Source organism: Chlorocebus sabaeus, chromosome 1, assembly GCF_047675955.1.
Source record: "Chlorocebus sabaeus isolate Y175 chromosome 1, mChlSab1.0.hap1, whole genome shotgun sequence".
In the NCBI taxonomy this organism is placed as follows: domain Eukaryota; kingdom Metazoa; phylum Chordata; class Mammalia; order Primates; family Cercopithecidae; genus Chlorocebus; species Chlorocebus sabaeus.
In genome coordinates, this window is record NC_132904.1 from 9099401 (window position 1) to 9116251 (window position 16851).

Genomic DNA, 16851 nt, shown 5'->3' on the forward strand with positions numbered 1-16851 from the left:
TTTTGGTCACTGGTTTCATTTTTTTCCTTGCTCTAAACCACCTCTTCTCTGAGGCTGTTCATCCTCAGGGCTGGGTGGGGTACAAGCCCTTGAGTCCCAAGTGTGTCCAGGCTCCTGGTCCTGGGTGTGCTGGTGGATGAGTGGGCATATGCCCCCACCTGGGGTGGTGGAGCCGCTTCAGTAGATGTAGGGCACGATGCGGTAAGGCACACGCCGGCAGTACTCCTGCCAGGCCAGGCCGTACTTCTGCAGGCACTGCCGCTCATCCCGGGCCTCACGGTGCACCAGCAGCGCGGTGAAGTAGAGGAGGTAGAAGTAGGGCAGCAGGTGTGACACCCCTGTAGAGAAGGAGGCTCTGTGACCACCCTGCCAGCCCCCTCCATCCCTCAGTTCGCAAACATTTCCACACCTAATGGCTCCTGTGGGCATCAGGGCTCAGCAGCAAAAGCTCCAGGGTCTGCATCTAGGCATACCGTACTAGGCTGGCACAGAGGTGGGCCCCAGCCACACACTGGGTCCATCCCAGCTCTCTGACTACTCTCACTGGTGCATACCCAAAGTAGGCATCCTGTGGTCACTGAGCCACCCCTTCCCCTCATATGTTCCTGCCCCTATCCACATGGGCCACTCACCGCAGGGCAAGGACCAAGCCAGAGCCATGATGAGGTCTCCAAGGTAGTTGGGATGGCGGACCATACCCCACCACCCAGACACCAGCAGTTTCCGCCCTGTGGCTGTAGAGATGGTCTCAAGCCCTGGAGAAAGACAGCAGGTGGGGAGTTCCCAGGAAGCCCAGTGGCCCCACCTCACCCATGGCCCTAGAGACCCAGCTCACCAGCCACTCTGGGGTCAGAAGGATTCTTTCGGAAAGTGTTTTTCTGGGAATTCGCCCCACGGAAGATGTAGTAACCAATAGCTGGTGAGAGAGTGTGAACAAGTGGTCAGGGTCAAGGGTTGCAGCCTCCTGCCTGACCCTGACCATCTGCCCAACCTGTCTGCAGCCCAGACTCTGCCTGGACACCCAGGACCCCACCCCTGGCTTTAGAGAAGACCCTGGCGGTTAGCACCTGTGTGGTGTGTATGTAAACAGAGCATGAATGAAAAGGAGGGGAAAGATGGGCCCAGCCTGCTGTCCCTTCCTGACTGACCATTGATGAGGCAGATGGCGGAAGCCATGGGCAACCCCAGGGGCTGCGGGTGGCGCAGCAGGAACTGGGCTTGCAGGCTGTAGGTGAAGGGCACCCAGGCTATGTCCCCAAATGCCAGCATGAAGCCAAACCCGTCATGTGTGATATCCATGGTGGTGAGGATGGCCTCCTGCAAGGACAAGACCCAGACACACTGGCTTAGTCCCCATGCGGCCCTCAGACACCCACCCTTGTCCAGTCCAGCCTCACCTCATGCCAGAGGGCATCACCCACATAGAGTAACTGGAAGCCATTGACCAGCCACATGGCCAGTGAGGGACTGCCCCGAAGTTCTGCCTCCTTCACCAACAGGGCCAGGTTGATGAGGACCTGGGGGAGGGGGAACAGGGCAATCGTCTCCACAGAGGTGGCAGCCCTGGGCAGAGCAATGGCTAACCTCTGCCCTTCTCAGCTGTCAGTTACACTCTAACCCTTTGTTAAGTGGATCCAGGCCTTGGACCCAAGGACAGAGACTGTAGACAGGGAGGTGTCCGCAGCTTGTTTCTTCTTGCCTTGTCTGTCCTAAGCTCTTGCAGAGTAGCCCTGGGAGCAGTTGGGGGCTGAGGCTTCAGAGCTCAAACAGACCTGGTTTCAAATCTCAGCATCACCTGGGCAGGTTGCTTGCCCTCTCCATAGCCTACTTTCCCCACCCCTGTGTGAAAAATGGGAATAATCATGGGCCTGTCATGACTCAATGGCATCATTGTGTTTGAAGTCCTCCACAGCGTCCCTAGCAAGTGGTACGTGCTCAATGGTGGCTAGCCAGAGCAACCCTGTGTTGGGTGCCTGCATTTTACACTGAGCTCTGTTCTGTCATACAGATTACCTCTTCTAATCTTCCCAGTAATCTTAGGAGAAAGCTTTAATTTTATCCCATTTCACAGATGAGAAAGTGGCCTCAGAAAGTGTTGTCAGGCCAGGGCCCAGATCCAGGGTGGGCACTTGGCACTCCTGCCTCGGGTAAGATAATTTCCAGGGCAACAGGAGAGGCCTTGCCCAAGAGTCTCTTTGGGTCATCTTGGCCACAGAACCAGAGATCACAGTTGGAATGTTGTCAAGGCCACCAGTGACGGGTAGGTTGCTAAACCCAGTGATCAATTTCAGGTTGTGCACTGCTTTGACCACCAAGCAGCATGCGGTCACTCCCTGGAAATAGATTTTGTGCTTGACTGCTGTTGAGAATTGCACGTGCTCTCCTGATGTTATCCCTGACATGCTATATATACTTTACTTATTTTTTGTCAGTCTTTCCCACCAGAATGTAGGCTCTCTGCGGCAAAGATGTTTTTCTTGCCTCTAACTTTATTTTTGTCTCCCAGTACCTAGAGCAGTGCCTAGGGCACAGGTGGATTTAACAAATGTTTGTGGAATAGGAATGATTAATGATTCGTGTCTGCACAGTTTTGGCCCTGCCCTGCCCAAGCGCTGCTCACCCACCCTAACCCTCCCCCTGGCCTTAGGCCAGCTCAGTCAAGCCCAACATACCCAGCCGATGAGGCCAGGTCGCAGTTCACAGAAATATTTGAAGTCAAAGAAACAGATACGAGGGTTGAGCTCCCGTCCCAGAAAAAAGTCGTAAATCGGATTGCCTGGAGAATATTGGAGAGTGAATGTACAGGCAGACGCCCCGATCTGCTTCCATCTCCACCCCTAGAACCCCTCTCACCTGAGATCCCCCCAGGTGCCAAGGCCGAAACTGGGGCTACCTGCGCCTTCATGTAGAGAAAGAGGCTGAAGATGAAAGCGGTGAGGGTGGCGACAAAAGCCAAGGGCAGGAGCATTTCCGGGAGCGCCCCCAGAGGCAGCCCTGCTGACACCCCCAGCCCCACCAACAGGGCTGTCAGCACCAGGGCCTGGAAGCCTAAACCACAGCACACAGTGAGCCCTGGGGCTGCGCACCTCCACATCCCCACCCTGCGAACACACACAGAGCCCAAAACTCAGGGGGGCCGCAGACCCTACCCCAAGCATTAGGCTGCCACCCTGGCCTTCAGAGGATCACCCCAGCCACTGCTGTGGTGCACGGAGTAGCAGTAAACGGGGTAAGGGTGTGGGGACGAGGGGCTTAGGGAGAGCCCCCGGCGTCTGTCCTGGGGCTCACAAAGAGGCACGCAAAGGAGCCTGGGGTGGGGGCCAATCTCCGTGGACCTCCCCGCTAGGGCTGGAGCTCCACCCACGGCCGCTTAACTCCAGCGCGAGGGCCCGTCCCCCAGGCACCGTTAATGGGATAGCGCAGGCGACTCTTGTCCTTCAATTCCTGCCCCTCAGCCACCTGCGGGTCCAAGGGGGCTCTGATAAGGCCCGGGGCGTCCTCTCCCTCGCCAAGCCCCTCCGCCTCCCTCCCCCGAGCGTGCGCGAGCGGCGCCCGCACCTTGCGCGCCGGCAGTAGGTAGAGCGCCGCCTGCAGGCCGAGCCAGGCGAGCCACAGCAGCAGCGCCCGTGGGCTCCACAGCGCCTCCAGCCCAGGCAGGGACGCGGGTGGACCCAGCAGGCGCGCGGGGCCCGAACGGGCCGCCAGGAGCAGGTGGAACATGGTGGCGGGCAGCAGCAGCAGCAGAACCGCGGCGCCTGCGGGATGGGCCATCACATCGGGCGTCCGCCCCCAGCGCCCCAGCTCCCCCCCCCGTCCCCCACCGGCGCTCTGACGTCTCCGCGGGACCCTTTCGGCATTCCCAGAGTGTGCCTCTGCACCCCTCCTCAGCCCTCAGGTACCCCGCTGCCTCCCAGTTCCCTTCCCAGGCGTCCATCTTGGTCCCCCGCTCCCCCCTCGAAGACCCTCCTCCTGCTCCCAGTCGACACCATAAATCCCCGTTCTGCAGCCCCAGAACCGACCCCTGCTCAGCTCTCCCTCTCCAGACACCTTCGCTGCAAACCCCCGGGTCCCTCTGCCTCCGACACCCCCAAAACCTTCCATCCTCAGATCCTGTCTCCGCTCTTAGTTCACCCCCTCCAGCTCTCCTTCGCTCAGCCTTTGCCCCAGGTCCCTTCTCGCTGCCCCATTACCCAGGGGCCCTCCGAATTCCAGCGGGGCCCGGGGGCCCTCAGGAGGGGCCATGGTCTCCGCTCCGCCGGAGAGAGGGCGCTCACAATAGTCGGTCAAGGAAACACAGTCCGCCCCATTTCCCAGGAGATGGACTTGTCCGCGCGGAGGATCCGGCCCCGCGGCGCCTGCACCTGCCTGGACACCGAGTGCAGACAAGGACCGCTCTTGTCCCAGGGTTTTTAAATGGACCCGCCCCCTGCCCATCCTGGGCCCAGCACACCAGCCAATCGGCACTCAGGGGCGGACCCGACGCGGGCGCCTCAGAAGCCTCAGCTTCAAAACCCCGCCCTCGGAAAGGCCCGCCCAGCAAGCGAGAGGAGGAGGCCACACATGTTTATTAGGTAGGTCCTGACACCTGCCTGCAGGGACCACCGGGCGGAGACCAAAGCCTGGGTGCCATGGGGCGCCGGGACAGGCCTGTGCATGGCAGCGGCTGCGCCTAGCCGCGCTCGCAGATGACCTCGACCACACTGGGCTCCATGGGCACAGGGTCTGGGCAGCGCAGGGCAGCCGAGGCCACCACTTCATCTAGCAGCAAGTGCACCAGTTCTTCGTCGGCCACAAAACGCCACAGGTAGAGCTGCAGAAAGTGGCAGTCCACTTGCACCTGCTGCAGCCCGAAGCGCCCAAAGGTGCGCAGCCGCACACACTCCAGCAGCGTCTTCAGGCTGATCTTGATGATGCCAGTCAGCACCGACACCTGCAGACAGGTACACAGGGATGCAGCTTGGGGACAGCAGGTTTTGGGGGGGGGTCACCCAAGTTCCAAGCAGGGGCCGGGGAGACATACGATGGAAGTAGCTGGGATGAGGCAGAAAGTCTCCAGGGCCAGATAAAAGCGGAGGGATACAATATTAGCGCCGTCATCTGGCGGGCAGGGGACAGGTAGGGCCCAGCAATCAGAGGCATCCCTGAGCTTGGGGTGAGGTGGGGCAGGAACCATGGGTGAACAGAAAACCCTGGGAAGGCCCCAAGACTACTGTGGGGATAAGGACAAGGGCAGAGTCATCCCAGTTCAGCACCCAGAGACTCAGGCTGGGCACACACCAAGGTTGGGACAATGGCTGTGGGATTTGGGGGCAGGGCACTCTGTACTACCTAAGAACAGCCCTAGAGACAGAGACTAGAGGGTCAGGGTCACCCCCAGTTGGTCACAGAGTCCTGGAGCTCCTTGGGCAGGTGTGGGGCTGCTCCAGCCAACCCTCCCCGGGCTCCCTGGAAGTCTGAGTCACGCTGGAAGTCGGACCTTGTTGAACTCCACAGGGCTGAACACATCAATACGTTCAGAGAACAGCTTCTGGATATTGCTCAAGAGGTTGGTGTCCATCGGGGCACTGAATTGGGGGAGACAAGGAATCACAGCCCGCTCTGCACCTTCGCCCTCTTTTGTCCCTTTCTCCTGGGGCTCCCCTGACCAGCCAGACCTGGGGGTATAGCTGGGGGCGTAGCGGCCCTGCTGCCGAGAGCTGCTGTACACGGAGAAGGTCCTCTTGCTGGAGTCGCTGCTCTGGGCCTTGCGAACACCCTCTTCGTACAGAAGCCCCACCTGGTGGTAAAAAGGGGTACTACAAGGAGGCCAGAGCCAGGGGAAATCGCCCATCGGTGCTGAGGATGCCCTTAAGTCAGCTACTCAAGCATTACGAGAATAACAGGGTAGTCACCACCGGGCCTGCTATTTAGTAGGTACGTGGTCGCTATTTATAGAACCAGTGGAGTGGGGCAAAGGCAGGACACAAGAGTTGGTCTGAGGCCTAATCTTCAGCCTCAGCATGGGCACCAGCACCAACCCTGCCCTGACTTCCTGGGTAACCCTGAGCCTATGCTTCTCCACAGGTAAAATAGGGGCGAAGATGTCATAATCCTGGGCTGAAGAGGAACAAGACCGTGGACATAGGCACTGCCCAGCCCCTTTCGTCTTCATCCTTGGAGACTTGTTCCCCCGGGGTTCCCTCAGGGACGCCCTGGCTACAGAACTGGCCCCGTAAGAAGCCCAGATACACATGTCTCCTCCTCCAGGCAGAGACTGCTAGTGATCCTCTGCTTCCCCAGCCCCTCTTGAAGGGACAGCACCCCCAGCCTGCGTCAGGGCTCCCCCAGACAGCCTGGGCAGCACCTGCACGTCGATGGCGGTGGTATCCTCCACCACCCGCTTCATGACGGCCCGCACATTACGGGGCTCCAGAGTGCTGAGCCAGTCCCGAGTCTCCACGCTCTTGCGCAGCATCTGTGATATGACCAGACCCTGCACCTTCACGTAGTGGGTCAGCAGCCGCCGTGCCGTTTCCCTGGCCTCTGCACACAGTGTGCTCACGGGCGTCACTGGGAACTGATCCTGAGCCAAAGAGGCAGAGGACAGAGGGAGTGGGTATGGGGGTACAGCTCAGGGGCCACTGCCAACCAGGAGCTGGGCACAGATTGGGCAAGGTGGAGGCTGGGGTACACACAGGCAGCTGGTCCGGGGTCTGGCCATGAGGGCACTGTCCAGCCACCTGCATTCCCCGAACCACCATTCCCTGCCCGACTAGGAGCTAGTGCTTCACCTGCACCAGAAACTGTTCATCAGTGAGAGTGAGGATGTAGGAGATGGTAGCCGTCTCATAGTCCAGGCAGAGGCGGGAGAGCAGCAGGAGCAGGGCAGGTGGTGTGGCACCCCCTTTCTCCCCAGGGCTGTCGCAGAAGCTCTGAGCCGTCTGGCACATAGAGCGGATGAAGCCCACGATGAGGCCCTCACGGACACCCTGACTGCAGAACTCACCCTGCAAGGAGAAGGTGCCCAGGTCCACAGCAGGTCCCCTCTTCCAGGTAGGGCTGTTAATGACCCTCTGCTGGGGCTCTAAGTGCTCCAGCCCCCTCTGCAAGGGACAGCATCATCCTGCTTTCTAAGTACCCTGTAGCAGCTTCCCTGAGTGGGGGTAGAGAAAGCCAACACTGGGGACCCCACCATGCCTGCTTCTCAGGGCACTCAGCCCAGCTGCAGATGCCCCGAACCTTACCCACCCCCCAGACTGTGCATAAGAACCTGAAACCACACCCAGAGTGCCTGGTTTCCCCAGTTTCCCAAGCACTGGTATAAAAGGTTTTGGAGGGTCAACCAGCAGGTTGAACAAGGAACACCCAAGAGGAGGCGTACCCGGAAGTAGGGTTTGTTGGAGAAGGACACCTCTTTGGCGGTGAAAAGGTGCACTGCTGCCAGAGAGGCCTTAATGTGGCTCAGGATGGAGCTGGCCACATTGGCCAGCAACTCGGCCAGGCCAGGGCCCTCCTTCCCAGCCACTCGAGGCGCTGCCAGCGCCTGGCGGACGTCAGTCAGGCAGCCCAGGAAGGCCGCCCGGAGACCCTGCAGGTGGTGGCCCAGGCGCTCGCGGGCCACGCGTTCCACGATCTCCGTTGCAGCCTCTGAGAGCCCAGCAGCAGCCAGCAGGGCCCCGGGAGCCCGCAAGCGCCGGTGGAAGCGGTCCAGCGCCCGCACCAGCAGCGAGTTGTCACCACCACCCTGCTCCTGCGCCAGCCGCCGCTCCACCAGCGCAAAATAGCGGCTCCCCAGCTCCCGGGCAAAGGCCGCCAGCCTCTCGGCACCTGCTGGGCCCTGGGCTGCAAACAGCTCCTGGTAGGCCGCCGCCACCTGGCAGAGGCCGCCCACGAAGCCACTGCCTCCGTGGTCGGTGAACTCTAACACGTCAGGAGCCGGAGGCGAGGGTCCCAGCTCAGCCTCCAGGCTTCTCAGCTCCTCCTCCAGGCGGCCGCGGGCGTGTGCCAGGAACTCCTCGCACAGCTCCTCTGCAGGCTCGCCCAGGGCCAGCAGCAGCTCCACGCACTCCGCCTGCTCCGGGGCGCCTGAGCCGCCCTCCCTGCACGAGAGAGAGGTAGTGAAGGGCAGGGCTGGGGCTGCCGGTGGATGGGGCAGGAGCAGGAAAGCAAAGCACAGGGCAGAGCAACAGCTCCAGGAGGGCCCAGGAGCAGGGCATAGATGGGGTTCGGGGCCGGCGGGAGCGCTGGGGTCAGGGCAGGGGGGCCACACCTGAAGCGCTGCCGCAGCTGCTGGGCCAGACGTGCCGTGATGACCTGGCAGTCGTCCTGGATGGCGCGGAACGAGGGCAGGTGTTGGTACTGCTGCAGCACGGCCTGCGCGCGGCCCTGGTAGCGCACCGCTTGCCCGTAGGCGCCCAATTCCACGCACTTGGTGAGGCGCGAAGGCAGCTCAAAGAGGAACTGCAGCTTCCGCAGCAGCGCGTGGACCCCTGGGGGATGGAGGGTGACATTAGCCCCAGAGCCCCAGGAAAGGCCCACTGCAGGCCCCGCCTGGCGGCGCCCACCTGCCAGCTTGGTGATGCGCTCGTGGCGGTCCTGCAACGTGGCGCTGATGCGCGCGCTGAAGTCCGTGATCACTGCCATGTTGGTGGCCAGCCGGTCCATCTCATCCTCCATCTTCCGGAAATCGTTCTTCATCTTCCGGATGGTGTCTAGGATGTCAGGGGCGGGGGAGAGGGGAGAGCGGGTGACGGGGCGGGCGCAACCTCAGCCCGTTCTCACCCACCCCTTCACAGACGCCCCAGCTTGCTCCAGGAGCGCATGGATGATTCGACAGAAAGGACTGCGAGGGCGCGGGTCACAGCGCACATGGGGGCGGGGGAGGGGGGTTTATGTTCCCAAAGCAGGCGTCACTCACATACCCCCTGTAACTCCCTAGCCCTGGTAGCCAGGAGAGCCAGTCCTCACAAGAAGTCCAGATCCGAAGCGGGCCACAGGTGCTTAGCCAGCTGCCACCACTGTGCCTCAATTACTCCCTCAAGCAGCCAAGGCAGGGACCGCTGGCTCCCAGGCGCATGGGCATGCCCAGTGCACTGACCAGAGGAGGCAATACATTCTTGTTCACCCTTATCTCTTTTCCAGACCGCCCAACCTTTCACATGCGTTCCAGAACATGGGCTGTCTTCTCTGAAGGGCCCTTTCCTTTTGGTCCTGATAGAATCCTGCCTAGGGAGGCTGTTCTTCCTTTCACACACCAGGTGCCTGGGAGCCTGGTCCCTTCATACTTTTAAATCATGCCTAGATCTCTCTTCAAAACCTCGGCTTCTCGGAAGACCATGCCATCAAGCCACAACCCTCCTCTTTGCCGTCTCTACTGTTCTCTGCCACTCCTCTCAGTTCCCGATCACTGCCTCCTCTTGTCCCCCTCCTGTCACCTCCTTGTGCACATCCACATGGATGAGCCTTCAAACGTTCCTGACTGCTCACTGACCGCCTCAATTCCACCTATACTTTTTTTTTTTTTGAGATAGCCTCACTCTGCTGCCCAGGCTGGAGTGCAATGGCGCAATCTTGGCTCACTGCAAACTCCTGCCTCAGCCTCCCGAGTAGCTGGGATTACAGGCGACCACAACCACGCCTGGCTAATTTTTATTTTTATTTTTTTTTTTTACTTTTTAGTAGAGACGGGGTTTCACCATGTTAACCAGGATGGTCTCAATCTCCTGACCTCATGATCCGCCCGCCTCGGCCTCTCAAAGTGCTGGGATTACAGGCTTGAGCCACCGCGCCCGGCCAGTTCCACCTATTCTTGCATTTGCCTTTTCTGATCTACCCTCTCCTTGCCATCACCAAGAACTGCCCCTCTAAAATCTCAGCCTCAAGCCTTGCTGCCTTCGTTATTCGGGCCACTCACCCTTTCTGCCCTCTCTGACAATCCGTTGGCCTCTGCAGGAAGTCTGGGCACACTGACACCAGCACTTGGTCCCTGTTCACAACGCCCCTCATGGCTTCACTTCCTGCCCCCTCACTCCTCTCAGAATTTGGGGTCCTCCATCAGCATCATCACACATTTGCAAGCTCCCTTGCCTCTCTAGCCCCACCCACCTCCATTACTTGTCAGACAAAACCCTAGTGCAGGTTAAGCCCAATGAGCCACTTACCCTGGCACCTGAACCAATCAACCCAGCTAGTCTCCCTTTAAATTTTATGACACGAAGTCCCAAAGTGGCACTCCACACTGCCCAGCCATCCTTCCAAAGCTTCTAGTGGGTCTATTTTCCCATTTTCCAAAGTAAAATTTTCTCCTCAGTCCTCAAAACTCCAATACAAGGCTGGGCTCAGTGGCTCACGCCTATAATCCCAGCACTTCGCGAGGCTGAGGCAGGTGGATCACTTGAGGTCAGGAGTTCAAGACTAGTCTGGCCAACATGGTGAAACCCCAGCTCTACTAAAAATGGAAAAATTAGCCAGGCATCATGGTGTACCTGTAATCCCAGCTACTCGGGTGGCTGAGGCACGAGAATCACTTGAACCTGAGAGGCAGAGGTTGCAGTGAGCTGAGATTATCCCACTGCACTCCAGCCTGGACGACAGAGCGACACTCTGTCTCAAAAACAAACAAAAAACAACAAAACCTCCAATACATGCTCACTAACTCTCAACTGGGACCCTGCTTCATACACATACTTCATGGAGAGAATAAAAGCAAACATCAACTCCCTCTAAGTCTGCAAAGCAAACAGACTTCTGTGCACAGTCTATGCCTTCTGCTCTCCCTCTCCTGAGAGGTCTCATCCAATCCTGCAGCTGTGGTGACTGAGACACTTCTGCCTCCTGTCCTGACCAGAGCGCTGCCTAATGACCTATGTAACACCTTGATGGGGGCAGTGCACAAAGAGCTTACACGTATCACCTCCAAAACAAAACCCTTGGCCTTTCGGAAGTAATCTTTGATTCTTATTTGTCTTTCACCTAGTGATATGAGTAAGCTTTGTGTCCCCAACCAAATTTCATCTTGAATTGTAATCCCCAGAATCCCCATGTGTCAAGGGAGAGACCAGGGAATTGAATCACGGGGGCAGATCCCCCATGCTGTTCTCATGATAGTGAGTTATCACGAGATCTGATGGGTTTTGGTTTTCGTTTTTTTTTTGAGACAGTCTCACTCTGTCGCCCAGGCTGGAGTGCAGTGGCACGATCTTGGCTCACTGCAAGCTCTGCCTCCCGAGTAGCTGGGACTACAGGTGCCCGCCACCACGCCTGGCTAGTTTTTTGTATTTTTAGTAGAGACAGGCTTTCACCCTGTTAGCCAGGATGGTCTCAATCTCCTAACCTCGTGATCCACCCACCTCGGCCTCCCAAAGTGCTGGGATTACAGGCTTGAGCCACTGCACCACTGCACCTGGCGAGAACTGATGGTTTTATAAGGGGCTCTCCCTGCTTTGCTTGGCACTTCTCCTTCCTGCTGCCTTGTGAAGAAGATGCCTTCTCTTTCACCTTCTGCCATGATTGTAAGTTTCCCTAGGCCTCCCCAGTCATGCTGTGAACTATGAGTCAATTAAACCTCTTTCCTTTGTAAGTTACCCAGTCTCAGACAGTCCTTTATAGCAGTATGAACACGGATTAATACACCTAGTAATCAATCCACTACCAAGTCATGGAAGGTCTACCTGCAACATTTTCTATCTAAGCCACTATCATCTCATGTCCAACAACTGCCAACATTTCCCAACTAATTTCCCTAATTCCATCGAACATACCAACAATGTTCATAAAGGAAGGCGAAAGGATAAGACAGAAATGTGTATGTGTAACAGATATTTTTGCTTTGTTTTGTTTTGTTTTGAGAAAGAGTCTCGCTCTGTTGCCCAGGCTGGAGTGCAGTGGCGTGATCTCAGCTCTGGAGGCTCCTGGAGGGTAGCACGCCCAGGGAGGGCATGGAAACTCCACGCTCCTTCCCCTACACCTCGCTCTGTACCCTTCATCTGTACCCTTTGTAACATCCTTTGTAATAAACTGGCAAACGTGTTCTCCTGAGCTCTGTGAGCCACTCCAGCAAATTGAGCCCAAAGAGGGAGTTGTGGAAACCCCAACCTGGAGCCAGTTGGTCAGAAGTTCTGGAGGCCCGAGGCCCCGACCTGCAGCTAGTATCTGAAGGTGGGGGGAGGCAGACTTGGGGACTGAGCTCTCAACTCATGGAATCTGATGCTATCTCTGGGTAAATGTGTTGGAATTAAATCAGAGTACACGCAGCGGGTGTCCACTGCTTGGTGTGTGGGGAAGAAACCCAACACATTTGGTCACAGAACTCTTCTGTGGTCATGATTGTGGTGATGTGACAGCATAGGAAGCACACAGTTTGCGTTTTTCCCAAACAATGCCATAAAATATATCCAAACCTTTCCATATGGTAGGTCACAAAGAAAAAAATCTCATTCCTTTTTTGAGGCAGGGTCTCCCTCTGTCACCCAGGCTGCAGTGCAGTGGCACAATCTCAGCTCACTGCAACCTCCACCTCCCAGGTTCAAGCCATTCTCCTGCCTCAGCCCCCTGAGTAGCTGGGATTACCCACGCACGCCAACACGCCTGGCTAATTTTTGTACTTTAACTAGAGAAGGTTTCGCCATGTTGGCCAGACTGGTCTCTGACCTCTGGCCTAAATATTTCCCTAACCTCCAAAACTCAGTATCATGTTTACTAAGGCAGTGCTAGAAGCACTCCAATTAAAGTCAAAACATGGCAAGGACAACCTTGATTGCCAATGTTATCTACATCGTTCTGGGGCATTAGCCAACTCAGCTAGATTCACAAGATGTATTATGGAGATACACAAATTGGAAAGAAGGGAAAAGTATCACTATTTGCAGATGATATAATCAAATAAATAGGCCGGCCGTGGTGGCTCATGCTGTAATCCCAGAACTTTGGGAGGCCAAGGCAGGCAGATCACTTGAGGTCAGGGGTTTGAGACCAGCCTGGCCAACATGGTAAAACCCCGTCTCTACTAAAAATACAAAAATTAGTTGGGCGTGGTGGCAGGCACCTGTAGTCCTAGCTACTGGGAAGACTGAGGCAGGAGAATCGCTTGAACCCTGGAGGCTGAGGTTGCAGTGAGCCGAGATTGTGCCACTGCACTCTGACTCTGTCTCAAATAATAATAATAATAATTGAATAAATAGAAAGCCCTAAAAAAAAAAACAAAAAAAAAACCCTGTAAACGTTGCTATAAACAAGAGATACACTTCTTAGATTGTAAAAGATTGAAAGAGGTATTCTCTTCTTTGCTGGTGGTTATGTAAACTGATCAGTGTTTATAAAGAAGAATCTGGAAATATCTAACTGCAATCACTTGTGAGCCTTCACACACCCACACCTGTCTGTATGTGGCTCCTGGACTGTGGGAATGTCCTCCAAGCAACACTGGGAATCCATCCCACTTGGGGAGATAGCTGGAAGGGTGAGTAAAGACAAAAGCATTGAGGTCAATTTGACAAGGTACAAACAGACACAAAAAATGCAAGAAAAAAATACTAGAGAAAATCCAAGAGAAAGAACTGCCCAAGACAAAGAATTTACAGGGCTCACATCTGTAGAGCTATTAAAAAAAATTTTTTTTTTTTAAATTACATGGAAAGGTAGATCATGTATCAGCAAAATGAACTTTTCATTTTAACAACACAGTCCACAAGAAAAGATCATTTAGCCCTCTTAGAGACGATTTCACAGAGAGGAAGGTTACTAAGGAATAAAATCACATGATACGAAACATCTATATTACTTTTGGGACCATTGCCTGCATTTTGTTGGGAAAATCATAATTTTTGGGGGTTTCTTTGCTTGAGATAGGGTCTTGCTCTGTCTATTGGTGTAGTGGTGTACGCCTATAATCCCAGCTACTCAGGAGGCTGAGGCAGGAGAATCACTTGAACCAGGGTGGTGGAGGTTACAGTGAGCCAAGATGGCACCCAGGCTGGAATGCAGTGGTGCAAACACAGCTTACTAAAGCCTTGAACTCCGGGGCTCAAGTGATCCTCCTACCTTAGCCTCTGAAGTAGCCAGGACTACACAAAAGTGCCATCACACCTGACTAATTTTTTTATTTTTGTTTAAATTTTTTGTAGAGATGGGGTCTCTCTATGTTGCCCAAGCTGGTCTCAAACTCCTGGGCTCAAGCGATGCTCTCACTTCAGCCTCCCAATGTGCTGGGATCACAGGAATGAGCCACTGTGCCTGGCAGAAAAATAATTTTTCTTGACAATTCATAGATGGTGAACTAAAGGACATAGCAAAGGCAGTGCTATGAAGTGAAAAACAACAAAAGCAGAGCCAAGGCTGAGGTTCGTAAAGGGATCATGGGCTAATGATCTAAGGGAGACAGAGGCTTGGCAGTTGATGAGGCATTTCGTCTTCACCCAGTGAATTACTGGTTTTGTTTACAAGGCATGTGACACAATCTCCTTCCAGGTCTGCCAAAAGCTGCCATCAAAAGAGGAGACTCTTTCAGTAGTGGGTGTTTGAGCCCATGACACTTAGGGGCTACCTGAAGAGGGAAGTTTGAATCCAACTTCTAAAGGGTAAAATCCAAACACTAAGTCATTAGGAAAATAGAGTAAAAGAAAACTCAACATTGTTGTGTGCTGTGATTGTCATTGCCTGCATAGCCATGGAGCCATTAAACTGGAGATAAAAGTTGTACCATATCCAAAAATGACAGTGAAAAGCATCCATACCATTCAGTCATAAAGACTACACTGTTCATCTTTGCATTTCAAGCTTGGTAAGAAAAGCAAGCCAGGCACGGTGGCTCACGCCTACAATCCCAGCACTTTGGGAGGCCAAGGTGGGTGGATCACCTGAGCTCACCAGCCTGGCCAACATGGTGAAACCCCGTCTCTGCTAAAAATACAATGATTAGCCAAGTGTGGTGGCAGGCGCCTGTAATCCCAGGTACTTGGGAGGCTAAGACTGGAGAATCACTTGAACCCCGGAGGCGGAGGTTGTAGTGAGCCAAGATTGCCCCACTGCACTCCAGCCTGGGTGACAGAGCAAGACTCTGTCTAAAAAAAAAAAAGCTCGTTAAGCAAAGCAGTTTGCAACCAGGCAGAGTGGAAACCATCTGGATGCCAGGATGCTGGCTACCTTGGGAGGGGACTGGGTGGTAACTGGTAGGAGGCTCAGGGGGCTTTGCTGGTTATGCTGTTTCCCGATCTGGATACTGATTATGTGAAATCCATGGAGCTCTTCACCTCTGTGCACTTTTCTGCATGTCTGTTAATTTTTTCTTTTTTTTTTTTTTGAGACAGGGTCTGGCTCTGTCACCCAGGCTGGAGTGCAGTGACACAATCTTGGCTCACTACAACCTCTGCCTCCCAGGTATAAGCCTTCCATCTCAGCTTCCTGAGCAGCTGGGACTACAGGGACACGACACTACACCCAGCTAATTTTTGTATTTTTTGTAGAGATGGGTGTAGCCTGTTGGCCAGGATGGTCTTGAACTCCTAAGCTCAAGCAATCTGCCTGCCTCTGCCTCCCAAAATGTTGGGATTATAGGCGTGAGCCACCACACCTGGCCTCTTTTAATTTTCAGTGAAATGTACTGTCAAAGACTCCTTTGTCTTTGCCTGGAGAAAAGAATTAGAAGGGGCTTTTCCCCGTATAACGTTTGAGATCTTTCTAATTTTGACACAAGTAAATGCATTATTACATAATGAAACTCAATGTCTAGGTGAGAGGTTGGCAAACTACAGCCTGCGGGCCAAAGCTGGCTCAACCCCTGGTTTTTGTTTTTAATTGGGATATAAGTGACATACCATAAAATTCAGTGGTTTTTAATATGTTTAATATATTCACAAGGTTGTACAAACAACCTCACTATGTAATTCCAGAACATTTCATCATCCCCTAAAGAAACCCTGTAACCCTTGGCAGTCATTCCTTATTCCCCCACTCCTAGAACTTGGCAACCATTAATCTAGTTTCTGTCTCTATGGATTTGTCTATTCTACAAAATACATTTAACAGAAATGGAATCATAGGCATAGGAAACATTAGCATGTTTCCAAGGTTAATCTATGTTGTAGCCTGTGTCAGTATGTAATACCTATTTTTATGGCTGAATAATAGTCCACTGTGTGGATATTTGTTTATATTCATTCATCAGTTGATGGCCATTTGGATTGCTTCCACCTTGTGGCTATTATAAAAAGTGCTGCTATTGGCCAGGCACGGTGGCTCATGCCTGTAATCCCAGTACTTTGGGAGGCCGAGGCAAGTGGATCACTTGAGGTCAGGATTTCAAGACCAGCCTGGCCAACAAGGTGAAATTCTGTCTCTAGTAAACATACAAAAAAAAAAAAAAATTAGGCAGGTGTGGTGGTGCACACCTACAATCCCAGCTACTCAGGAGGCTGAGGCAGGAGAATCGCTTGAACTGGGGAGGCAGAGTGTGTTACAGTGAGCCAAGATGGCACCACTGCATTCTAGCCTGGGTGACAGAGCTAGACTCCATCTCAAAAACAACAACAACAAAATGCTGCTATGAACATTTGTGTACGTGTTTTTGTGTGAACATGTTTTCAATTCTCTTTGGTATATTCTTAGGAGTAAAACTGCTAGATCATATGGTAACCTTGAGTGTGGTTCTGAAGAACAGTCAAACTGTCTTCCACATTGGGTGCACCATTTTGTGGTCTGGATTTGCATTTCCCTAAGACCTAATGATGTTGAGCATCTTTATATGTGCTTTTTGGCCACTTGTATGTTTTCTCTGGAGAAGTGTCTATTCAAATCCTTTGCCCATTTTAAATTAGGGTTGTCTTTTTAGTCCTGAGCTAAAAACTGTTCTTTATATGTTCTGAACATTAGATCTTTATT

At 54.1% G+C, this 16851-nt stretch overlaps 2 protein-coding genes and 1 long non-coding RNA gene across 5 annotated transcripts in view; 1 reads left to right on the forward strand and 2 right to left on the reverse strand.

Moving 5' to 3' along the window:
* Positions 1–4688, reverse strand: TM7SF2 (transmembrane 7 superfamily member 2). 3 transcript variants are annotated; one of them, XM_007990277.3, is made up of 11 exons: positions 4586–4688; positions 4191–4361; positions 3559–3755; positions 3405–3459; positions 2854–3048; positions 2673–2776; positions 1398–1517; positions 1149–1317; positions 836–916; positions 633–755; positions 1–338 (listed from the first exon to the last, which is right to left on the reverse strand). In XM_007990277.3, the coding sequence occupies exons 1-11, from the start codon at positions 4653–4655 to the stop codon at positions 178–180; spliced, it is 1446 nt and encodes a 481-aa protein (XP_007988468.1). In that variant the 5' UTR covers positions 4656–4688; the 3' UTR covers positions 1–177. The 3 variants fall into 3 exon arrangements, with proteins under 3 accessions (XP_007988468.1, XP_072870887.1, XP_007988534.2); XM_073014786.1 differs by lacking the exon at positions 4586–4688 and having other exon boundaries at positions 4275–4449; XM_007990343.3 differs by lacking the exon at positions 4586–4688 and having other exon boundaries at positions 2854–2994; positions 4191–4294.
* Positions 4670–16851, reverse strand: part of VPS51 (VPS51 subunit of GARP complex) — a 25313-nt gene continuing 13131 nt past the window's right edge. Inside the window, exons 3-10 of the mRNA XM_007990001.3 lie at positions 8544–8690; positions 8249–8468; positions 7361–8078; positions 6771–6986; positions 6344–6562; positions 5655–5776; positions 5477–5564; positions 4670–4930 (exon numbers count right to left, since the gene is read on the reverse strand). Of these exons, the coding sequence (XP_007988192.3) occupies positions 4670–4930; positions 5477–5564; positions 5655–5776; positions 6344–6562; positions 6771–6986; positions 7361–8078; positions 8249–8468; positions 8544–8690 (1991 nt within the window). The remainder of the gene's footprint in view (positions 4931–5476; positions 5565–5654; positions 5777–6343; positions 6563–6770; positions 6987–7360; positions 8079–8248; positions 8469–8543; positions 8691–16851) is intronic.
* LOC119624443 (uncharacterized) lies at positions 4833–12015 on the forward strand. Its single transcript, XR_012092817.1, has 4 exons — positions 4833–4940; positions 6064–6211; positions 6896–7032; positions 11831–12015. It is a non-coding gene; the product is annotated as an uncharacterized lncRNA (long non-coding RNA).

Bases quoted from the DNA above. Each gene is read 5' to 3' on its own strand.
- TM7SF2 (XM_007990277.3), bottom strand. From the start codon at position 4,655: ATGCACAGGCCTGTCCCGGCGCCCCATGGCACCCAGGCTTTGGTCTCC. The intron at 3,756-4,190 runs GTAATGGGGCAG...CCCATCCCGCAG, and splicing joins GGAATTCGGAGGGCCCCTGG to GCGCCGCGGTTCTGCTGCTG. The intron at 2,777-2,853 runs GTGAGAGGGGTT...AATATTCTCCAG, and splicing joins GGCACCTGGGGGGATCTCAG to GCAATCCGATTTACGACTTT.